The following is a 26,165-nucleotide window of genomic DNA, read 5'->3' as shown; positions in this document are numbered from 1 at the left end:
TGTACATTCTAATTTACGAAGTTAGTCGACATAGCCTTTAGCGACTGATACGAGCTGCTCGCTTGACGAAGAGGTTAATTTAATAAAAAGTAGAGAAAACTGAGGAAAATTGATAAAATTTCAAAGAGCGGAGTTAACTTTGACCTGTGAACGATTCATATACGATAATAATAAGACGATGTAGTAAGGCGAGAAACAGCGAGCTACGAAGAGCAGCGTGTATCTTACCCTTGTGTCATCCCGCTAGCCAGCTTCTCATCTCTCAATACTTACTCTGGTTTCGAACGTTGAAGGGACCTGTCGCAAACAGGTTAGAACTGGTCCTCCCCCGAAAACGGGCAAAATATCCACCCTTTTGATCGTGCATGAGTAAAAGGGCCGAAAAGGACCCCGGCGGCTTCTGCTCTTCTCGGGATGGAAACCGGAGAGCCAGAGCGAAAAGGAAAGGAAGGATCCACCTAGGACGAAGGTCTAGCGGGGGTGATCGCGGGGGTAGGTGAAGAGGCTATGCACAGGTCGGGGTGGTAGGTTGGATTAGTGTCGGAGGGTGTCAGAGGAGGGAGAAGAAACGGCAGATGGTCGGCGTGGACCCTGACGTGGGAAGCTCCGAATTCTCCAAGTTCCCACAGCCAGAGTGCACCTGCCCTCCCCACTCTGTCACCCCGTGCTGCTCGACGGGGCCTATATAAGGTCCGGGGTTGCTCGTCTAAGGCATCATTCGCTCACTAGCGTTTCGTTCCAAAGCAACTGAGAAAACCACGTATACAGCCAACAACATACGTATATCTGTCTTCGATTTTCTCTCGAAGTAGCTTCGCAAAGAACACGCTTTTTCGAGATTTTCAAGTTCGAGTCGAAGTACAGTTTGCGCGCCGATCTGCACGGTTCATTCCGAGTCTCGAGAGTGCACGCACGGACGTACGGACGCGCTCCTCTTTAAAACCGGTTCAGTGTTGAGAATCAGCAAAGGACGAGAAGCAAGATGGCCGCCGCCACAATGAACCACGTGTTCGACTACGAGAACGAGCTCAACGATAATCTGTACAACCTGAAGATGTCGGGCAAGAGCACGGCCACCAGCGGCAAACGGGTCAGAAGCGTGTTGAAGCCCATTTTGAGATTGTTGAAGAAGAAGACGAACAGAGGGAAATACGCCAAAGACCAGAAGGCCGTGCCGCAAGTGGAGATCTTCACCGAGGAGGTGGACAATCAGAATAATGCCAACGAAGCACTGGAGAGGCGACTGTTGGCGGAACTTCAAGACGCTGAGGAAGGAGCTGCCATCACTGTCTGCTTGGACGGACAGATGACAGTCGTACCGGTTGTACCTGGTCAGTGCTACGTGCCCGTTCATTTCGCCCACACCCACGCTGGCGACTTTTATTGGACGACCCTGAGCATGGCCGACAGTGACCTGTGCTACAAGGAACGCGCCTTCTCTCAACATCAAACACCTGAGATGCAGGTCGCGTGAAAAACCACATCATCGGCGTACGATCAAGTTCATCTACCTCATGCTAGAACAACCCTCGAGAATCGATCTTCGAAGTCGATGTTGAGGATTCCTGGAGATCTTCGGAAACCACCTGCGAGGATGCTCCGTCCAAGTGACACGAAGATTCGACAAGAAATAATCAAAACTTCCCGCGGATCAAAACGAACGAAGACGATGTCTACAAGATGGAGCTGGGGAGAATATTTGACCTTGAAGACACTGAGAGGCTTCTCTCGTGCTGCCAGACTGCCTTTAGATAAGATAACATCGAAACTGTGATAAATAGATTTAGTTTTTTAACTGATCTCTAAGAATGAAATTGTGAAGTTTCATGACACTTTTTGGCTCAATGATCAGTTGCAGAGAACAATATTCTATTTTTTTTTTCCTTTTTGTACTTCTTTTTTATTCATTGAATAATGCGATAAAAAGTTTATCGCAATTGTGATATTCGTACCTACTAGATTAGTTATTGTATACGTTGTGATATTGGCTTTAACAGTCGTTCAGACGAAACTTCCTACCGTCTTCCAATTTATTAAGAGTATAAATAAATTTACTTCTAAGATGAAATCATCCGATTCGTTATTCATTCCCTTCCTTTAATTATTAAGTTCTTAGCTATAAGTCTTGACCTTAGCCTGTTATATATTTAGAGAATCTTCAACTTCTTTCGATCGAATCAAGTTTCTCAACTCTTTCTTGATTAAATTAAATTTAAATGGCGCGACGCTACTTAAAAATACGAAAGATCAATCCCATAAAAAGATACTTGGAGAAACGTTTCCCCTTTTAGACAAAATTCCCTCGTTTCAACGATTCACCTGTGATCTTTGAAATTGGTCAGCCCTTCATAACCGGCTGTATTTTCGAACAAAGGTTTGGAGACTGGAAAGGGTCCATTCATACCTGAAACTGGTTTAAGAAAGCCTCGGGGGTCTTTTCAGCCCTTCGTTCTGCCGAGGAAAGATTCGACAAATCCTTTAAGAATTTCGGATTCATCATTGGGAGGAAAAAATTCGACAGGAAATGGTATAGAATTCTGTAGAGTTTTTGGACAAAACTTTTCCGTGCCGAGGTTGATGGAAGTTTTAGGGTTCAGAAAGTTTCTCACGAAATAAATAGACGATTTCCTAGAAACCTCCACCGCAATCAGAAAAACTTGTCATCAGAGATTACACGCATTTAGTTATAGCAACGAAATTGAAGGTTCTAAGAGATTCGTACAATCAGATTTCTTTTTTAAGCTAATTAAAGGATCGTTTTATCTTATACGCTCCCGTTCGATTATCCTTTTTCACACAATTAATCAATGTACGCACCTGTGGGTTCGCTGAATGAAGTAGAACAGGTTTCTTACGTAATCAAGAAATTCGACATTTTCACGACTCTCGTCTTGCTGAATAAAAATTTCTTTAAATATTAAATCCATCACGATCGTTTCACCTATTTCTGCTTTCTATTTTACCGATATTATTAACGCGTATTTAACAAAATTACATGCGTAACATCTCCAGAACTGAATGGTTCCTCTTAGGCTATGAGAAAATTTATTTTTCGGACCATTTTGGGAAGGATACGTAATACGCTAATCTTTCTTACGTAATTAAGAAATTCGACATTTTCACGACTGTCGTCTTGCTGAATAAATTGAAATAAAGCAACGAATTTAATAAATAATAAATAATATCGGCGATAATAATAAATCGTCTTTCTCTAAATATTAAATCCATCACGATCGTTTCACCTATTTCTGCTTTCTATTTTACCGATATTATTAACGCGTATTTAACAAAATTACGTACGTAACATCTCCTGAACTGAATGGTTCCTCTTAGGCTACGAGAAAATTTATTTTTCGGACCATTTTGGGAAGGATACGTAATACGCTAATCTTTCTTACGTAATTAAGAAATTCGACATTTTCACGACTCTCGTCTTGCTGAATAAAAATTTCTCTAAATATCAAATTCATCACGATCATTTCATCTATTTCTGCTTTCTATTTTACTGATATTATTAACGCGTATTTAACAAAATTACGTGCGTAACATCTCCAGAACTGGATGGTTCCTCTTAGGCTACGAGAAAACTTATTTCCCGGACGATTTTGGGAAGGATACGTAATACGCTAAAGTCGAAGACTATATTTTTATAATACTGCACACCAGCTAACGTTATTTCAAACGAATTATTATCTTACGCTGCAAACAAATTATTTTAAAAGGCACGACAAAAATTGTTCACATATGGACTAACTTTACCAAATGTTCAGCTGAACAAATTGTAAAGTACAAATTAAATAATAAAAAAATATATGGACTAACGTCAGATTATTTTTATGCAACTTAATTAAAAAAAATATATCAAATCTGCCGGGACATAGAATATACAAAATAGATTTTATACGAGCTATTAAACAAAAACTCGTTTGTTGAAAATACGCACACGTGTTGCCCATATGTGACAAGCACATGCCCACCAAGGTGCATGGGGTGCATGAATTCACATCATTTGCCGTGACGAGTTGGGGGTAACCGACCCCCGAAAACTAACAAAAGATTGCGGCATGCTTGATACTCGTGCATCAGACGGTAATACAATAATAGCAGGGGTGCATAATTCGCCGATAGGGTTAATCCAATTTTATGTTTATTTAACGGTCAGCAGACCGCGAGTGACCGAACGAGGGATCGAAAGCGCAAATGTTACGTTAAAGAGTAAAATAGCGCAACTTATCGATGAATCTCAATTAACGCATAATAATATCGTATCTGGAGGAAAAATAAAACTTTTTAGGTGCTTATTTTTTATTTTCAATTATTCGTTAAATATAATACAATCAAAGAAATGCATCGGCGATAGTGGTTTTAAAGATATACGAAAAATAGTGTAAATGGAGGTAGGTAAATATAGAAATTACCATCTTGTGTTATCTTACAAACGTAATATCAAATGGAACGCAACTATGGAAAGTTTAATAAACGACATACTTTGGAAAATTAAAAAAATGGTTAGGTAGATCTCTAGATTGATCCCTGAAGAGTAGGCAACCCTTCGTATCACTCCGCATTAGGACCAGCCTTAACTTTACGCTGCCGAAACCATAAATTATAGACTTTTTATTTTCGCAATTTACCAAAAACGTGCAGATGTTTGTGGCAAAATTCGTATCGACTCTTATTCAAGATAGAAACATTGCTTTATATGGTTATACGTTTTCATCGTATCACTTTAATTATAACAATCCTAAAATAAAAAAAGAACCTGAATTATATCGATTTAATTTACTTTATATCACATGCATGCTACGTCAAGGAGAAATGCATTTCGAATTTAATACGGCAGAAACCGGTGAGAGTCGAAAATGAAAGATAAACGGTCTTAAAGGCAATTATGTCACTGGCATCAAGCAAAACTGGACACACCACATTTCCGTTATACTGTAAATACCAAGCATACAGTGTGTTTCATCAACGATAAAATGCCATCGACGCCAACAATTTTTCAATCGCTTGTCTATAACGCGAATGATTTATACGTACGACATTATTATACACCGCTGATCAGCCAATTTCTCCTTCGCTCCATTTCTTACCACGCTTTTTTACCCAAATCGATTTCGAAACCACGAGTCCGCAAATTTCTGCTCTAATCCCCTTTTCAGACGACAATTAGATGCATATGCGTAATATTATTTCTCCGAATGTTCCTTTTATACACCACAAGCTAACCAATTTCTCAATCCACCGCGTTATTTCACCACGTTTCTCATTTCCTTTTTCTTTTTCATCCTATCAATTTCAAAGCCACAAGTCGGCAAATTTCTGGCCCAATCCCCTTAAATATTTCTCATAAAATTTTTTCCTCGTTCGAGCGGGTGCAACCAGTAATGAAAGAACCTGTACACACTTAAAGAGGATAAACAGGACAGACACGCGAAATGTATCAATTATACAGACTCCTTTTCGTCGATCGGCTTAATCGACGGCGTTTCCATCGACGAAATTAATTCATTACGCTCGCATCGCCGATCCGCAGCTACCCGAGGCGGTCCTCTTCTTTGGTCTTTTTCTTCTTTCTTCTTTGGATACCGGACCTCCGATCGAAGGCAGTGCAATCGATCGGAAAGTATCGACAGTGTCGCAACAAAACCTTTTTCTCCCGAGTAATTGCCATGATTACGGAGTACAGGGCGCGAAATTAGTTGTTCGCCGCAGATCGGAACGTCGGGATATTAAATGAGAAGAAAAAAAGAAGAAATGGGGAAAAAATGCTCTCTCGCGTAAGTCGGTCGCGCGTGAAATTTCGAATATTCTTGAAAATTGATTGTTTTGCCATTCCTTTTTTTTGCGGCATTTTTGTGCTGCATAAGGCAGCTGTCACGCGCGTATGTCGATATATCGAACATCTTTGTCGCGACGGAAAATTATATATTCGATTGAAAATTATCAATGCAAGGCGAAACGACCCTTAACGATCCGCTTCTGACCCAGTTATTGATTCTCTGAAAAAACCTTCGACACGAATTTCTTCCTGTTTCGGTTATAATTAGGTAGGCACGTACAGTTCCTTTCAAAAGTATTCCAACATTTATAGAAACTCTTCGTGAGCGTATTAAACGGAACGTTTCATTAAAATAATTTAAATTTCATTAGCAATGATTATATTCGTACAATTTGAAACAAATATCTTACGTTTTTTATTAGTCGCCTCGCGTACTTGTCGTTGTTTTTCGATTGTAAATCTGGCCTCAGATTTTGCGAATATAAATTCCTCTGAGAATAGAGAATTTTCGAAATTTCTCGATTTATCGAACATTTTTTGAAATGACTTTACGTTTGAGAATTGTTGGAAGCAATGTGTAATTCTTGACTTACAATTAATCCTCATTGAACTGTTCTAAAGTCTTAAATTCTTTTACACATTCTTAGATGCAAATTTTTCCTCTCCCTTTTCCTTTTCCTTTCCTTTGGGTGTAAAATCCCGCGAGCTGATCGATTAACCGTCTCCTTGGTAATTACTCCAATTATCACAATTTGTACGAAATACTAAGACCATAAAGTGTCCCATACTATCGTAACATATGAATTTTTACTGTAAATGATCTTTCCTCGTGAATGGATAAATAAATTTCAAAAATTTAATAAATTTTACACGCGTGTATTTGATTGAACGAATATTCGCACTTGCATTAACACTTTCTCCACGACCTGCGCTAACCGTGACCGCCACTTTGCACGTTATTTCCCATCGAGGAACGCTATTAATAAATAATGTTGTTACCTCAAAAATGGATGTTTTGCCCGGCACGGAAACGAGGAGGTACGAATTATAAAAATTGAACTTTCCTTTCTCTCCCGCATGCAAATCGTTCTCCTTGTCGTATAGAGTACGAGACTAAAATTGTCGGTGCTTTAATGAAACAGTACGGAAATTGTTACAGAGTGAAACCGTGTGGATTGCACGGCTCAAGAGATGGAATACCGTGATCGGATAATATCTGCTGTAATTCGGATCAATCGTTCGAAGGTGTTTCCCCCTTCCCGCAGCCGAACATGCATCAAATGGTCAGACATAAAAGAAATCGAAATTAAAAGGTAGTTACGAAATAACGAAATTGGATTATTACGAATTGATTATACTCTGTGTCTCTGCACGATGTCATATGCTGTTGCAGTAATTCGTGTCTTTTTTCAACGTGTCTACACCTGTCTCATAAATTCCCGAAATCGATGTCCATCGTCACATCGATGTATATTTGTTAGAATCGTTCAAGATTCGGTTCTGCAATAATATTTATCATCGGTGGTTGTACGAGTACATATGATTTTTAAGTAATACCATAACTAGACGTGATGGTTAATCATAAATTATTATGAAGGCAATTTGGTCTACTAGATCGAACGATTTTTACATGTAGATATGTAGATACCTGAAGGAATTAGTATTAATTAATTAATACTAATTAAGATATTAGTAAATATAATTCCGTACAGACAATAGAGCTGATATCTTTCTCTGGTATCTCTGGAATACCGACGTCTCATCGTGTAACTATCTTCTGACCAAGAATACAGGTAGCGATGAAAGAGCAAAGGGATGAAAGATAAATTAACACCTTGGCATCTTAGCAATTAATTTATATTTCGTTATTAGAGATCGATCGTGTTTCTCAATTTCCTTTAGAAAAAGTAAAAAATATTGAAAATTCTCGGTGATCCTAAATCGATAATCAAAGGTTGCGCTAACGTACCCAACACACGCAACCCCATTGAATCAGCAGATTGCCTAGTGCAACATATCGTGGATTCCTACTAGGACGATCGAAACAATTCTTTTTCGCATAATTTCATCGATATTGTACTTTGAGGATATCTAATAAAATATCGCTTATGTGTATTCTGCCTGTGAGGAAGAGGGATAAGATAATTTTTGTGAATCGCAATATTCTTCTTGTTAAATAACGCAATTGCATTAAACACTTACAAGAATCCCACTCTAGTAAAAAGTTTCAAAATCAACTTTTATAGACATCGTAAACTCGATGATTTCTTAGATACGTCATTCTTCCAGCAAAGCATAGTTACAATAAAACCGACCAACATCGTCAAATCGTCGGATAATATGTAAATATTCCAATGCATACATAATTAAGAAGTATACGATAAAACAGTTTCTCTACATGGCGACGATCTTCTTATTAAAACGATAGTTCATTTTCCGAATGGAATTCCACAGCTATACATTAAAATCGTCAATTCCTGGAACATACCACCGTTGCGTGAAACCGACAAACGACAGCAGCGATCATCGTCAAACGTCGAATCATCGAATCGACCCGGTCCCGTCCCATAAACCTCCCAACAGCGCGTCTCCGGCAACTACGAAGGAAACAAATTAACGCGACACGTAACAAGAAACGGATTCTTTCGATCCTTTCTCGGGATACTTTCTCAGCGAGCGTTTCTCCGGGCGATTTACGAGCGAAGGAAAAGCACGTGTCGCGGATATCGGCGTGGTTTCGATCGGTTGGTTCTTAGTTCGGTGCCGCGTGGAACGGTAATCGGGCTGTGTGTGTCCCTGTCCGCGTCCGCTTTCGCGCCAGTCGACGCTCGTCGCGGCGCTCGTGCCAGAACGGTCGCGGGTACCCGCTCATTCCCACGGCCCCGAGAGAGCGCCGTATAAATACCAGCGTACACGTGCTCGCACGGTGTAAGCGCCTGTGTACGCCACGCGTGTCACGTGTGCCCGTTTGTATAGCCTCTCTTCTCTCTCGCCGTGTCAGGTATAACACACCTTCTGCGCTGAGACGGCGCGCGTGCGTTTCTACCGGTTGCCCCCGTAACTGGTTTCCTGATGACGTTCATCTATCGAGACGCTATTACGATCGTTGAAAGGCCACCACTACCAACGACACACTGTTTATTTCATGAAGCGAAAGCACCGATAGACGGTCGATACGAGCGATCGGAAAGACAACTATTTTATGGCTGAGGATTTTCCTGCATTTTTATATCTTTATGAATATAATCTGAGAATTCGCAGATTACATAGAAATTCGTTCTCTAAGTATTGTCAAAAGTATTATATATGTATATATCGTAAATTATTATGATTAGTTTATTAATGGCAAATGGATTAAACAGATGTTAATTAAGCAAAAAACAATGGTTATTAAACATGAACTAATTGCAGCAGACATATAATAATTAAAACAACTGGATAATTAATTAACAATCCTCGTCAACGCAAATTCAACTCTTTCTTAACAACGCTAACAACACTATCTCGACGACGCAATCCGCACTCTCTGACTTCTAAACTCATACTGCTGCCAATTCGTTTATTGTCCTCTAGCAACCCCTTGTCTTTTGGCTTTGCCTCACTACGCACATGCTCAGCAAACGTTTGTTTATAATTCGCACGACACCCCTCATTCCCCTCGTCCACGATACTACAATATATATATATATACGTAGTTTGGATATGTTAGGTGTTTCTGTTTATTATGCGCGGTCTATGCATTTTTGCACCCGAACATTTCTCAGAAATGGATAAATATGGATAGTCTATTTGGGGAATTAATTCCACGAACCAGGCGAAGCGTTTTATTTAAGGAGCTTGGGAATTTTTAGAATATTTATCGTTTGTGATTGGATTGGTTATTAAGTTACCAGCCTTTCACCGGTTTCGTGGAAAATTTTCACACGCCAGAATGTATAAAAATCATATAGTATACGTATAAAAATATGTCGCATAGATATCCGATTATTGATTATTACAAATAGCGGAATATGATTTGCATGATCGAGCGAATGCAAATTTGTGTGTTGGTGTAATTACAATGGCTGAAAAGCAAAAACAAAATGATTTAAGAGCTAGTCAGCTAGACTTTGTGTCGTAATCGTGCGTATTAATTTTATTCCAGTGTGAAAAAAACATTTTACTTTTCTCTACAGAGATATCCCGACAAATTAATGTTACTGATTTATCGCTATAGATGTTACAAGATAAATTTATCGTTATAGGTGTTAGAATATAGGCTAGAAAATAAAACAGCCTTAGAACAAAGTCTCGACTAAGACCGTGACCAACTTCCTTCCAAAGGAAATTCCGGCAAGAAGTCCATGACGAAGTGAACGTAGCAAAGATCATCATCAACTTCGACTACTTACTTACAAAATCGTCACTTTCGAAACACACCGTTTACCTTCACCTTTTACTTTTCAGATTGACATCCACCCTGGCTACGCAACGCAAAATAAACATAGACCTCAAAAAGCAGTGTCCGGTTCAGGTGCAAGTCTCACTCTGCGTATGACTCACAATTCTTATCGCGAATACGTCGCAGCAACGTATTTACCTCGTCCACAGTTTCATTATACTTCATTCATCAATTAAGTTCAATATGTTCTCACGAATTTAATCGCAAACTAGTTTCGTTTCGTGGCATTCGATCAATTAACGGAATCGAGTTCGATGTGCATGTATATTGTACATTACGTATAACGTATAGTTATAAAAAATAATTTATGAATCGAACTTCAGAGTTCATATATTATTCATAGAATCGTTCAGCTTCGTATCTGTCTGCGACTGCCGACACTAAATCGTCCAATGGATCGTACGTCGGAATTAGTGGCGACATAAAATGTAAATACTACATTGAGATTAATCGTATGCAGTAACTGTTACATTCTAATCATCTCGTGAAACGCTTGGCTCTACCAATAGCCACGCTCTTTGTTCAAGAAAATGATATTTTTTGCATAATCGATGCGTTTCGACATGTCTAAATTTCCCGTAGACGCATAAAAATCTGATTATGCCAATGAAACGAGATGGAAATCCAAGCTGTTCTGAGAAACGAATTATCTGCGATTAACGCTTCGAAGCATAGTTGCTTTCTATCCAACTACAGGCTCATTAGTATTCGAAAGGTATCAGTTAGGTTCTAATCGGCTCGTAAAATACTTGTTCCCATCGCTAGCCATATTCATCCTTTAGGAAAGTGGCAAGAAATCACAGCTACCGAGGGATCGGAAGCGGCAAACCGGCAAAAGACATAGAGAGAAGCCGGTACGGTCCGGCACGGCTAGAAAAGAGCTAGGCACGTGACGCGAGCACCGATTAGTCTCACAGCGCGCCAGGCTATGTGGAATAAAAGTGATACCAGCCACGAGCGGCCAACCTTTTTGCGCCTGTTCCAGCCTAGATTTATATGGCAGCTTTCTTGTCGCGCGGCCAAGACTCCATGGAATTCTAGTCGACTACCACAACGCGCTCCTACCGTTTTTCGTACGAACCCGCTAGTTTCGCGCGATTAACTGCGCACCGTTGCGATACGTTCGTTGATTGGAATCGAGTCGGTAGGCACGGCCTCGTAATTGGTCCACTCGGATCGCAGACAGTCGTTTGCGGCCACCGATCGATACCTACGCCGCCACGTTGTTGATTAACGCGCTTTCGCACCTTGCCAGAAGAAGTCAAACCTTTGATCTTGCGCGTATTATTGAATTGGCAACTAAGTGGTTGCGGATGTTGTCATTAGGTAGCATTGACACAGTCCGCAACCACTTAGTTGCCAACCCAATATTAGGGAAAATTGAGGAGCAAAGTTGTTATGTTTGTGACACGATAAAATTCCGTATAATAAATCCATGTAATAGGAGTCCATCGAAAAATTAAGTCGATTAATAAAAATTTGATTCAAATAAGATTGATAGATGATAGAACTTGATTTGGTGGATCGATTTACGATTACATTTAAACCGATTCTCTCAGTACAGTAGAACTGCCATCGAGTCTATTAACTCGCGTCTACCGACTGTTCGAACGGAGTCGATTCATACGGTGGAACTCTATCAGAATTTCGATTTCGTTTCGTGATTTATTAATATTCAACAAGATCCAACGTGTGGATAAAATCTCGAAAAAACGAAGGAGAGAACTGTACACGAAATCGGAAGGGAAATACGAGAGAGACGGTTCATCTGATCGATCATACACGTGAATTTATTTCTCGCTCGTGCACACATAATTAATTCAGGGTATTTCGTGGGGCTTTAACAGCGGAGAAAAACTCGGCATCGCGACGGGAGGCTCTGAAAGGGACGGCTATTATATTTCCTCACGAGATAAGATCCAGGATCTTTCTTTCGGGATTCGTGAACCGTAGTAATTTACGCCACGTTCCGCGTTAAATATTCCAGCGGAGAAACGTCCACTTAAAAGAAGTAAGAAACGTTTTCAGTCACGAAGCACCACTTTGCCTGCCATAATTCTATTCAGTAAAACACCAACGTGTTGCCTTTTCACTTCATGAATGAAGAAGCGAACAATCGAGCCTACACGTGTGCACGTGGAGCCCTGAATCGATCGTTTGTTTCGTGATTGACAAATCGATGGAAATAAATGCGAAAATAAATCAATGAAATATTTAAAAACGTCCGCAGGCAGAATCAATGTAATATTACTTTGTACTGAGCCTGAAATCTTCAAAGTGGAAGATCGCTTGAATCTACTTCTTTGCTCGGTCAGACACGAACGTTATTAGCGTAAGATATAATTTTATTCCTCGGTGAAATTTCATTTTCTCTGCGCTGAGAATTAATAAGATATATCGAAGAAAACGTATTCTCAGAATTAATAATAAGGAAAGGAAGATTAATAAAGATTTTTTGGTAATGAGAACGATTCCTAATAAAACCTTCGTCTCGTTTTATATTATTTAATCGCTTAACACGCGAATATACCAACGTTTCGTCATCTTTTTACCGCATTCGTCCATCTTTACGGATTCAAGCTACGATATTTTATATTATACGAAACGTAAAGGACGAAGAATATCACGGTAATTACTGGTTTTTCAAGCCATGTGCCTTAACAGTTTTGTACTCGTTACTCCTTCGAATTGCAGGGTCAAATGTTACACGCTACACTTATAAAACTCAAGGCAATCTTCGTATGTCGATAAAAATGCAAGATGATAAAAATCTATACGTACAATTATTACATTGTACACTCCGCTTGATGGTTGCTCGTATAACGAGCCGTTTACAAATAATTTCAAGCGATGGAATTAGTTCGCTCGCTTTGTAAATTTTATTACAAAAATGCATCACGTTCATCGAACACGTGTTGCTTTAGGTTGAAAATTAGTTGGAAGATCACATTTTTCTTGAACATCGTTCTAGATCTTATTTTCAGGTGTAAAAAAAATAATTTATATCTCGAGCTATGTACATTCCATCGTTGCATACCGCGTGCTTTGAACGAATTCAAATCACGAGAAAAAAAGAATTATTTTCAAGTGACGTCCGTCGACAAGTAGCAAACATGTAGCTTGTCATGTTGTATTTTTCGAAAGGCCGTAAGAAAATCACTTCTATAGACTCTGGAGAGAAAGCTTGAAAGAAGCGAGTTCGTTCCTCGCGAAAAGAACAGACAGCTGACATGGTAAAGGAATCAAATAAACCAGTCACGTGTTAAAATCACATTCTTAATAAAAGGACGAACGCACCTAATTAAATCCACAATTCCAAACATCCTTGTCGCCCCTCGCTAGCATCGTATTCCTAAACTATTTAACTATAACAGAACTGTATAACAGAAACTATCTGCCATAACGTAAGGATATAACGCGAAATTTATTGGAATTTATAATAATATTAAATAATATTAAGTAGTTAACGACAAAAACGAAACCAAAGACGACACAAATCAGTCGATTCTCTGATCACTGCCATTGTTTCTGTTATGCGAAGGTATCTGTTAATTCTGACAACTAAAACTCGTGGAATTTTGAAAAATCACATTGGTCCGACCGTGCGAAAGGAGCCTGGTATCGGACGCAAAAAATACATACTTTCGTCTTTTTATAGAAAACAAATATTAGTAATTGCTGCGTTTACGGTAACACAGAAGATATACAGCGCTGTATTTGACGGCCTGTTGCTACATTGTCGAAGAGATAAGCATTTTATACTCCTCTCAGACGGTACTATAAGCCATGAAAATCTTATAGCTGTATACTTTTAACGTCCCATTAACCAGCAATAACCATTTACCCTGCGATGTAGCAAGTACAGCCCTGCAAAGCTGTTTTCCATAAAAAATGTAAAATATGCAGCTTAACTTACGATACGAAAGAAGGTAAAACGTTTATTGGATGCGTCTTTGATGCGTGTAAAACGGTATTACCATTGACCTTCGATTATCTCGCTGTTAGTTATCTCTAGCAATGTGTTAACTGTAAAAAACACTGGCCGTACGAGTACGTTGTAAAAATAATCAACCCCTGGAGGAAGGTAATGGCGCCTCCACCTGATCCCTTTCTGCTCGGCCAGACACCGTAATAGCGCGGTAGCCGGCCATAAAACGGCCGAAAACTCGTAAGGAGCCCCGGGATCTTAAGCAGACGGAACGAAGAAAACGGGAACGGTAACGCGTAGTGACAGCTGAATAAATTGCGCGTTGCGAAATCTCAAATCGTTCCGGATATTCCACGAAATTATACTCCGCGAAACGAAACGCGGCTCCGGCTGATTTTCACGAGCTGGTAACTTGGATGCTAAGGCGCCGTAATTCCACCGAAATCATTTCAAACAATTTTTACGCCTTCCCTTTATTTTCTGTTTCCTACTTTTTTCTTCTTCCTTTTTATTTTACTCCCTGTACATTACGTACCGAGTTTCTACATTGCGTGTATAGTTCTATGTAATTTATGTGAACTTCTGCGAGATGACGTAACACCCGAAATGTAGATAATCGAATCTTTGGTGACATAGTAGTGTAAAAAGTTTCTATAACGTTGCATTAGATCAATTTAAAATTTAAACGAGGAAAATGTTGATACGATGTAAGAGATACACGCGCGATACAGTGGATCGTATCAGGTTAATTTAAAATAAGAAACGTATGTACCATCCCGAGGAAACAATAAAAATCTACTACTTTTATCTCGTCTCGTTTCCTAATTTATACAACGTTAACGTGACCCATGATTGCTGCTATGTTTGATATTCATGCCCCTTGCGTACGCTCTCACGCAACGCTATATTTCTAGAAGAGGGACACGGAGAATTTTTATCGGCGAAGAAAGATAGGAGACAAATATTGATTTAAATATGTACTTATCTTCCAGGTTTATCTGCGGCCGTCGTCGGGAAGGTTTAAAAAACCTAACCGAAGAAAAAATCGGAGACGTGGAATACATGAAACACGTATGAAATTAATTTTCTAAATTACCTGGAAAACAGCATGAAAATTCTTGTATTCCGGTAGTTTTCGATCCTTTCACAATTATTCTTATCTGTACAAATGTGTCGGGTAGCAACATAAAAAAAATTAAAGAATCAAAAGAAACGAAGACATCGATGACACATATATCTCATCCACGTATATAACTCGCTAACTTTCCCTTTGAGAACCACAACTACGCCCTCGTATACTCAGCAATGGGAAAAATTAAACGGAACTAATAGAAACATATTACCCAAAGGTAAACTTTTTCGAAACCTTTTTACCATCCGATGCAATAATGAAGTAATTTCAGTATGAAGCACGATCGAAGTAACAATAGGCTATTAGAAGATAATTTATCGGAACGAAGAGTGAAAGTACCATTGCTCTGATCCATTCTGACAATTGAATTATTTTACGTACAATCCTGCTTGGTCGATGCTGGATATAAACTATAACGAAAGGTTACGACAATACCATAACAATTGTAATTTCACCGAGAATTAAAAATGATAAGTACAGTGTTCTACCTCGATTTAGTAGTACAGACTTGAATCGTCATCTCTACCACATAACGTTCATTCGGAACGCTGTATACGGTTCAATTACTAGCTTACTATTTTCCTGATAACGCAATTACAAATAAACGTGAAATACGATACATAAACATGATCTTATTAACCAAACGTTACTTGAAACGTTATTCGCCAGTTGCAATATCTCGAAAGAAACGAAAGAAAAAGAAAAATACTACAAATTAGGTCATCTGGCAAATGATCCTAATTTCTTCTATAAATACCTGTTCTAAGTGTGAATAAAGAAATATCCAATGGTAATTATTTCCCTTTATTTTCTCCGATCTCGTACCACCCTCCTATTGAACTTTCCACCCCTTTGCTGAGGCCTCTGTCTTACCCAGTTCAATTCCATTTTTCCTTTCAAGTTAAATGCGTTCGATGTCCATAACCCGTTTACTTAACACTTTACCGACCTATAGCCTGTTAATCAGTTGTTTTGTAATTTATTATTTAGTACTAAGCTCGCACAGTTTTATACCAATTTGAAAAACTTACCGTTCGCGATAAACAAAAAAAGAAAAAAATGGTATTGAAGAGTGTAAACCGAAAGAGAGCCGGCGCCAGGGAGAATCTGCGCCTGAGCTGCCGGTCGGACGTGCGTATGCTGTTTAACCGCTAGCGGTCGGTAAAGTGTTAAAAAACGTATAGCACACACGTTGAACTGTTAAAAAATATTCCTGAAAGAACGATGTGGATACTCGTATCGATGTCGTCACCGAACGAGTCCCTCCTCCTCGACTACGCGGTGAATGCCTGTGAAAAAAACATATTACTCGGCAAACGATCTTGCGTACTCTTCCCTATCTGAACCTTCTCTCTGAGATTGCCAAACCCTAAACGATAGAAGGCAACGAGAGGGCCATCAAGCCGCGAGAAGCAAGAAGAGGAGCGATCCGGAACGTATCATCAGAAGCTTGTGCGTAAAAAAGAGCGGCGGTGGTCGGGGTAGAACGAAATCCTCTCGATTCAAGGATATTCCACATACGCTTGGTTCCCTAATCCGTGCGTGGAGTGATCAGGGAAGACAGCGACAGGAAAGACAGTGGCGAATCTTAGCACGCCTCGGCCACGTGGACGGGCCGGTCACGGCGGACGAAACTTTCTCGACTGCAGCTCCCGGCCACGGGCTTCTCCAGGGCCGTTCTCGTGGGAACCCGAGACAGATGCGTCGCGCGTGAGAATCTCGGGCAGATGCGGACTTACGCACCTTCTCTCTCAAGTGCGCCACGCACTGTCTCGTATTTATAAGAAGGTCGTGTAGGTGTACGTGTACGACATGCCGGCTCGAGCATTATACGCTCCACCGTAACCCGCTTACACCCTAGCTTCTTCCATCTCTATTACTCTTCCTATCCTCGTCATCGACCACCTACTACGGTTATGTGTATGCGTATCTCCATGTGTATGTCTCCTTAGCCGGCGATTCTGCTTGGGTGCTGCGCAAATTCTGTCTTTCGCTCGTCTTCCATCGAATATCGTACTTGATAGGTAGATACTTTGACAGCGCAAATCTTTGATCCCATCTTCGCCTTTGACAAGCACATGCTGTTATCAGACAGCGATGATTGCGCTGCCATCGGTAGGTATTAGGTTGTCCGAAATGTTTCTTTCGTTTTGTAAGGAAATATTAGACGCGCAATGTTTTCTGTTTTATATGAGTTTATTGAAATATGCACGAATATAATAATAGAAATAGAACGAAATGGCCACACCTAATTCAATAAAATAATATAAAAGAAGAATTGTCGCTCGTCTTTGATCGAATATCGTACTTGATAGGTAGATACTTTGACAGCGCAAATCTTTGATCCCATCTTCGCCTTTGACAAGCACATGCTGTTATCAGACAGCGATGATTGCGCTGCCATCGGTAGGTATTAGGTTGTCCGAAATGTTTCTTTCGTTTTGTAAGGAAATATTAGACGCGCAATGTTTTCTGTTTTATATGAGTTTATTGAAATATGCACGAATATAATAATAGAAATAGAACGAAATGGCCACACCTAATTCAATAAAATAATTTAAAAGAAGAATTGTCGCTCGTCTTTGATCGAATATCGTACTCGATAGGTAGATACTTTGACAGCGCAAATCTTTGATCCCATCTTAGTCTTTGACCAGCACATGGTGTTATCAGACAGCGATGATTGCGCTGCCATCGGTAAGTATTAGGTTGTCCGAAATGTTTCTTTCGTTTTGTAAGGAAATATTAGACGCCCAATGTTTTCTGTTTTATATTAGTTTATTGAAATATGCACGAATATAATAATAGAAATAAAACGAAATGGCCACACCTAATTCAATAAAATAATATAAAAGAAGAATTGTCGTTTATCTATTATCACCTTATGAAACGAAAGAAACTTTTCGGACAACCTAATACATACGTTGAAGACTTTCAAGCTATCACAAATATGTAAAATATACTTGTGAAATGAAACTTTTGGATAAAATGCAAGTAAATCGAATTTGCAAATGTATCGTATCGTGTATGGGACAAAACTTGCGCGGCAACCTAATATCTGCCCCAGCGGACTTTCTAGGTTCCCCTTGGCGCGTTCTGCTCGCGATTGTAATCTAGGTGCTCGGTCGAGGCGTGTGCACGGAACGTGTACGGAACGTGGCCCTTTTCTTTGTGTTGCCTTTTCTTTGGCCGCCAACGGAGCAGTTTCCTCGGCCGACGACCGTCATTAGCGCGTTTACTGTCGCTATGGTCATCGGTGACTCGCGTTATTAAATTTTTTAAAGCCATCGAAACGAGATAAATTTTCAACAACCCGAATAATTGAAATAACTTGGTCAGATAGAATATCTGCAAGTAACATTTTAAATGAAAATTAAACAAAAATTGAAATATATAGATGAAATATATAAAAATATATATATGTTACATAACGATAATTAAAAATGTAAAAGACAGAGTCTCTAGATCGGTTAATTACATCGATATTAGACGAGGCTAGAACAAGTATTAGGTCGTCCGAAAAGTTTCTTTCACAACATGTTTCGTTTTATATTATTTTCTCGAATTGCGTGTGATCCATTTTGTTCTACCAAAATAAAGATCACAACGTTCGATAGATTAGGTTTTATGTTTATATAAGGATGCGTCGTTGTAAAAGACGTGTCCGTAAAAGAAAGACACTTTTCGGACAACCTAAACACAAGCGAACATGCAGCGATCGATCGATTTTATTATTTCACACTCCACAATTTCTGAATCTCTCGGCAACTGGAAAACTTGACGAATAGCAGAACTAGCTACGTTTTGTTGGAAGTTACACAGGGACCATTTATGGAGCAACGAACAGCTAGCGTGACACGCAGGAAACAATTTGGACCGTTCGTTATGTGCCATTTTAATCAAACGACCGTATCTTCGGTAATAAAATGTCTGGCCGGTTCGCGTCACCGTCTGAAAAGGAAGACTTTATCGTCAAACTGTATAAAGCGAGCACGTAGAGGAAAAAGCACATTGCTCCAAGCGGTTTATCATCTACTAACGATCTCTGGTTTTCAGAAGTCAAAGAAACAGCGATAGTTATCGCGACAGAAGGGACCATCGAAGAAACGAAAAAAGCTGGTAAATTCGAACATGCATACGAAATAGGTGAAATTACAGGGAGCGAAGGAACAGCAACACTTCGTGACAACGTGAAACCTTTGACAGGCCGGTAACGCAGTTGTTCTTTTTATAGTTAATGAGAACTGAAAGCGTGGTGGATAAAACGTCACGCAACTATCAATCAAAGCGGGATTTATATCGCGGCGAAATTAATAACTAGAACTGGAAACTATCGCTGGTGGGTCGAAATCGTGAAACGATCTCTACACCTTACACGCGAGATGTCGTACAGGGGTGAATTTTAATCAAAGACGCTGATACATGAATTTTTACCCCTCTCATACTGATTTACTTTGTAGAAATTTTCCATTTAAGTCCGACGGGATTTTCTCTGCTTTCTGAATCTTTATATTATTCCTTGATCTCGTTTGATGTGAAACTGAGGCGAGAAATGGCGAGTATCGTTGCAAATAAATCGCGTGTAATGTAATTTAAGTCTCTCAGCTTCGGATATTTTTTAGTCGATTATTAATCAATTTCCTGATGTTTTTCCACCGAAGATACAAAATGAACTACTTAAGTGAACTACTTAGTTGGTCAATAATTCCTGAAATACAATGTTCTTTACGCGGCTAATAGGAATATTTCAACCTAGATAGCTCGTTGCTTACGAAGATACAAGATCACATAGGAATAACCTGAAACAATTTAAAAAATAGCTTAAGAACTAAAACTAGTTGAAATTAAACACGAAATACGTGAATCTGAAAGAGCATGATCGAGCATATTCGTACTTTAAGAGACACGTTCGATCAGATATCAGCCGACAGAAATTTATTATCGAACGAAGCCGAAGAAAATTGAAAAACGAAGCAGCCTGCACCGGAAGGTTTAAAATTGAACATTTTGTTTTTGAATGATACGAATCGATCATGTATTCGCACGTTTCCTCTGGTTTAATATGCTCCAGGGATCAGATAACGTTCAGATAATGTAAAACGTAACGATTGTATCTGCTGGACCTCCCATGCAGATACGGTAGCTGCGATGTAAAATTGTGTGACAGGCGACGATTTATTGCATCAAGATAATTACCGAGATGCTTCGAAAACGTCTTCGTCGAGCGGCTTTTTGGTAGCGTCGATCGAGAAAAGAAAAACCCTGGAGCAATGCCTACCTCGTTTACCGTCGCTAACGAATAATTACGCGATAAATACTTCTTGCATGTTTCGATGTCATCGTTTATCGACGTTTCCGATGCATTCCACTGCCCGATTATTCACCGCCCAACGAAAGAGAAACTGATCGAGTTTACGAGTACCTTCGAGCCTGACCTGCTTTCTTTGACAACGTCGTTAGGATAAGCTTCCTGCAGTTTTATTGTCTGCAATTTCTCCAATTTGTCTATTTCGATCCCACATTCCTTTCAACGAATCGGAAGACTTGCAAAGATGCGACAAAATCTTTATAAATGAAACTGGAATGCGTCCGAAATACTGGCATTTCGTTGTAGTGAAATTGCGCAAATACCCGGTCACTTTTCTTAGTAATTCTTAGGTAACGTTTTCTAATCTTCCAGGAAATTCGTAAACTTGTTTAATTGCCTTTATAGCCTTCTATCTGAAATTTGATTGACATACTATTTAAGTAGGTTTTATATAGTTGTCCTATAAAATGGAGAATAAAATAAAGGAAACGGTCGACAGCCAATAATTAAATCCTAGGAAAGACACAACCCAAATTAAAATGCAAATCCACGTCAGCAGTGTCAGAAAGTATAAACTAGTCTTCATTTTTCTATTTCAGCGAATACGATCTCTTTTCAGGGAAGAGAAGACAAATCGTCTCAAACTTATCGCATTCGCGCACTCGTAACATAAAAAGTATATAACGTAATTCGCTTTGTTGTACATAGTAGGAACATTAAATTAACAATTCGAGAACCGTACGCTCTGACAAGCGTACAGCCTAAAATTCCCGCGTATTTCTCGAGCGACTGAAAAGATTCAAAAGTTCGGTCGGAAAGTTCGTTCCGATTTACATTTCCATTCGATGTACGTCCATTGAATCACATAGGTGGCATTTTTATATTAGGTCGTCCGAAAAGTTTCATAAGGTGATAATAGATGAACAACAATTTCTGTTTTACATTATTTTATTGAATTATGTATCATCCATTTCGTTCCTATGTTCCTGCATAATTCGATAAACTAATATAAAGAAAAAACATTGGGCGTCTATTATTTCCTTGCAAAACGAAAGAAACTTTTCGGACAACCTAATAAAACACCGGAGCAAGTACGTAAGAATTCGTGTCTGCAAAGCCGGCGAAGCGTTAATCTAAAATAAACAGAACGACGATGGAAGGAAAAAGAAGACAAGGTGGAAAAACAAAAAGTCTTACAGTTGTTACAAAACTAGCTATCGGTATATTTCCACGAACGTCGTAAGTACTCCCACAGACTTCCTTAACGAGAAAGAAAACGGCGCGCTACGAGGCTGGTGATTTGTTGCGTCGAAGAACGATTTCCAAGTCAATGGTTACTTCCGTCGTGGTAGCCGGAGGCAGGAGTGAACGGCGCGACCACTTAATCCGAAAAGTTGTCGGAGCTAATGTTACTAGTCAGTCAGGTGCTGTGTACGAGAAGCAGAAGTATCCAACGATGGTAAAAGCAAGGCGATTCTCGTCGAAAAAAGTCCCATCGTTCTTGGATGTTCTCTCGCGTTCGTCGAGCCGGAGATAACATAGTGAATGGACACCGGATAACCCCTTCTTCCTCGACCATCTTACACAGATGAGTAACGAAAGGCCACGAGTATCGAGTGAAACGTAAAAAGTGTATCCTGCTTAATGACCGTACATCCTTCTGCTTCTATAGCTTGGCCATCTCTCGTAATATCGGGACCTCGTGCAGCCAATTACTTCGCGTGAAAGGAAACAAGCGCAACGCTCGATAAGTGTTAGTCTCGACCGATCTCGGCCCGATCCTCCATCCGCTGCTCTAGTTTAATAGCAACACACTTACAAAACATCGATTCGAGGATAATGAAAAGTTGGCCGCCGCGATCGTCCAGTTCTAGCAGGCAGGAGATGCAACGAGAAACGAACGTCGGGCGAGATTTTCCTTTTGTCAGGCACGGCGAAGAAATTCGATGAGAAACCATCGCGTGGGATTGTGTTTTATGGTTGAGAAGATTGAACCGTTTATGAAGTTGTAACGTAAGAGACGTTTGCTTCTTTCGGTTGGAATAGACCTTCCGTTGCTTCGTGTCTGGGAGTTATCAACGCCTTAAGAATCGAATATGGTGGAATGATACAAGAAACTTGGTAGAAATGCTTGTAACTGTTTCTATTCGCGGAGAAAAGATACGACTGGATAGGAAAATTGGCAACGAAAATTTCTTCTCTGATAAGGAAACTGTCTGCTTCGTTTTAACGCGTCAAGCGTACGACTAGCTCTTAAGAATGCTTCCATTCTAAAATGAAACGTATCAACGAAAAAGATAAGAATCAATACGACTGGACAGAATTGGGATAGAGTCATAAAAAATACCTTTGCTAGTAGAGACACTATCTGTTTCCTCCTAACAGGCCAAGGATACGATCTCCTCGTAAAAATGCTTCTATTCTAAAATGAAACAACTGCATCAAGAAAAGGAATAGGAGAATTAAGATCAGGTCGAAAGAAATTTTATCTAAATTTTCTCTGACGAAGAAACTAGAAATCGATTCCTTTTTAACGCGTCAAAGAAATCTTAGAAACTTCACCATGTACGTATACAAGGTCGATTCACGATCTTTGCACCAACGCATCGAAAAAGCAAAAGTAAAATCACGCGCACGCACAAATGGTATATCAGCGTACTTGGATATAATGTAATCCATTTTCAATAAAATGTAACGATAGGAGTTCTTGCGAGGTAGTACAGGAAATTGACTATCATTTTCAAGAGTCTTTACGATATCGGAAAGTAGAGAGAAACGTCTAACGATTCGCATTACGCGCACGATATATCGTTTGTATAGTACATGGGAAAATAATAATAAACGAGGGATGGCGATTTCGCTTCGTAGAAACGATTTCAATGGTAGGATGATGGAGGTCAATTTTCTGGCGGCAGATCAAAATTCCTCTGCTTCTGATTCGAGTGTTACGCGTCGTTCAGAGGCGCCCATGCGTTCGTGCAATAAGAAGTGCCTGGCGCTATTATATTTAGCCACGGAAAAACGACAAGTGAGAGAAAATGTGGCATTTGGAATCGCGCCAGCGTTACGTGTATCTCGAGTAACGAGAACGAATGGCCCGTGAGAACACGCCAAGATAATCAGAACATGCACAAGATTTGCGAACTGCTAGACCGAGATTCAAGATCAAATGCCAACGTCCTATTTAACGCTCTAAAAATAACGCCGACGGTAGTCTGTATGGTAACGGAATAATAATTATGCTAAAGAACAGGAGGAATACTACGTATGGGATTCTTTATCTAATTAGACTTGATAAGTAATTTTAAGATTCGACCAGTTCCGGACTTTTACTTGTTTCAAATGAAATATATATTTTGCGGTAGCAACGCTTGTTCTAAATTCTAATTAATCCTCTGTACGATCCTAATATTCCATTTGACACGTTGATCGTTACAGTGTCCATCGATGACCGACGCTTCTAAATACTTTTAAAAGATTAATAAAACGTACATCCTCGACTAAAAGGTTTTAAACAGCGCCAATAACTGGAAAATACTCTATTGGACAATCAGTAGCTTCCATTGTAATATAATAATTCCAAAAATGAAATGCTATAATCCACAGATTATACGTATATGGATTGTACGTAGCATGTAGATCGCACGTGGCACTGAACGCGTTAAGGAAACAAAAAAAGACCCTGCAAACAATGCAGGAGAATCAGCACGCTCGCAACTAGCGCGCAAACGAGCAGCTGTCGGAAATAAAGAGCATCGATAAGCCACGGGTGTAATCGGTGAAACGAGTCTCGAGTCGACACGCGGCCACCACGAGCTACAGGGGAGCGGAACACGAGGTCAAACCACCCCGTGTACCACCTTGATTCCCTATGCAGCCACGTGGTTAAGAAATCCCTGAATGCACCAGGTCACGGAATCCCATATAAGGAAGCAGAACGTAAGAAGAAAGAAAAAAAGGAAGAAAGGGAAAGGAGGGTGGCCGGCCACCCCTAACTCGTGCAGCACACGAGCGGACCGATGCACATGCTCGATATTCCCATGGATTCCTTGCCTTATGGCGGCCGACGTGCCGCGGACAGCATAGGTCCGGTCTTCCCCCTTTCTTTTTTCCCCTCGGTTACTCTTCTCTTTCCAAACACCACGAGATTTCCCCCTCGTGTGCGGACCACGAGCATGGCGTGTGTAGGCACGCACATGTCCCGAATTCCCACAGTCCCGAGGCATCGGCGTCACCTTGTGGGAGAGCCTCGAGAAAAGACGAAGGATGCGCCGTAAACGCGCCCTTCCCCTTCCTCGTCTTCTCCTCCTATACGAGCCACCCCATACTCCGCCACGCCGGCTTTTACGCTTTTACACACAGCGAGAAGAACGAAGGACGGCCACGTGCACTCACGTGCACGCGCGTCCTTTTGCCGCGCTTTTTCCAACGGCAGGCTCGCCTTTCAAAACAGCCACCGTACTCGCTCTTCGCTAAGTGCTTTTTTGTTTACGCACCACGTGGTTCTTCGATGCTGCCAACGTACACCACGGGTCATCGCGGGACGTCAGGTATGACAATAGGACGTATCTTGGAGAAATTGACGAAATAAGATACGCGCGTGTCATTTAGCCTGGAATCTTTGTACCGCGGAACTGCTTTTGCTGGGACGAAGTTTCCCTTGATGTTGGATTATCGCGAACTTTTGCGAATTGAATCGGAACGAGAGCTCCTGTTATGGGAATGAAAGATAAATAATAGGTAGCGGAGAAAATTGATCGATTATTATTGTATGAACTCCTCAATGGAGAAGCTTCAAATTCTTTTACCCAGTTATCGCGTACGTTAGGTGAAATTACTTTAAAACGTTAGTTCGTATTGGTAAAGTTTATAACAAACCGGGAAGTTATACATTGAAGCTACGAAATATTCGACTAACGTTATGTTGCATATTTGTTATCGATGTGTAAATTAATATTACTTTCCTTCGTAACAACGTCAAAATGTAGTATGAAGCTGCATTGTGAAATCGTATCGGTTAAATAAGTTAATTAACGATACCCGATTCTTTAAATTGTTCGTGCAGAGAACAAGACTCAATTTGTAAATTAATATTACCCTTCCTTTGTAACAACATAAAGGATCATAATAAGCAATATAAAACTTGATCGTGAAATTGTTACCGGTTAAATAAGTTGATTAATCATATTTTTCAAATTGTTCGTGTACAAAACGAGATATAATTTGCAGATTTTTTGTGAATATTCCTTCGTCCGTTCCACTGTCCACTTGTTAGCTATTATATCCAATAATAAGGAAAGAAATCGATGTGATACAAGCTAGGTGATCAATGTTCGTCGAATATGTGTTCGTTCTTATATCACAACTTTGCGTCATACACTGATGTCTCTCGTGTAAAGCAGTAAATTGTAGTAATGGGAACAGAATGCAATTTCCTGGTTGAACGTACCGTGTTTTATTTTTGGAAAGCACATTAATTGCTGTAACCACTTATCGAACTACATACACGAAGATAAGGGCTACGATCTAAGAAATAACGAAGCCAACGAAAAGAAAGTTCCTTTTCAGAAGCGT

The 26,165-nt window shown here is 40.0% G+C and overlaps 2 protein-coding genes across 8 annotated transcripts in view; one reads left to right on the top strand and one right to left on the bottom strand.

Annotated features, from left to right (window-relative positions):
- The window catches only part of LOC132913825 (tubulin monoglutamylase TTLL4-like), a 255,140-nt gene that overhangs the window by 193,299 nt on the left and 35,676 nt on the right, over positions 1-26,165 (bottom strand). The gene's annotated exons all lie outside the window — the stretch shown is intronic.
- Positions 487-2,032, top strand: LOC132913841 (uncharacterized). The gene has a single exon (XM_060972464.1). The coding sequence runs from the start codon at positions 983-985 to the stop codon at positions 1,472-1,474; it is 492 nt and encodes a 163-aa protein (XP_060828447.1). The 5' UTR covers positions 487-982; the 3' UTR covers positions 1,475-2,032.

This window comes from Bombus pascuorum, chromosome 13 (genome assembly GCF_905332965.1).
Source record: "Bombus pascuorum chromosome 13, iyBomPasc1.1, whole genome shotgun sequence".
NCBI classification, from domain to species: Eukaryota; Metazoa; Arthropoda; class Insecta; order Hymenoptera; family Apidae; genus Bombus; species Bombus pascuorum.
The sequence above is the reverse complement of the archived record's forward strand: the minus strand, read 5'-3'. Positions and strand labels throughout refer to the sequence as shown.

Bases quoted from the DNA above. Each gene is read 5' to 3' on its own strand.
- LOC132913841 (XM_060972464.1), top strand. From the start codon at position 983: ATGGCCGCCGCCACAATGAACCACGTGTTCGACTACGAGAACGAGCTC.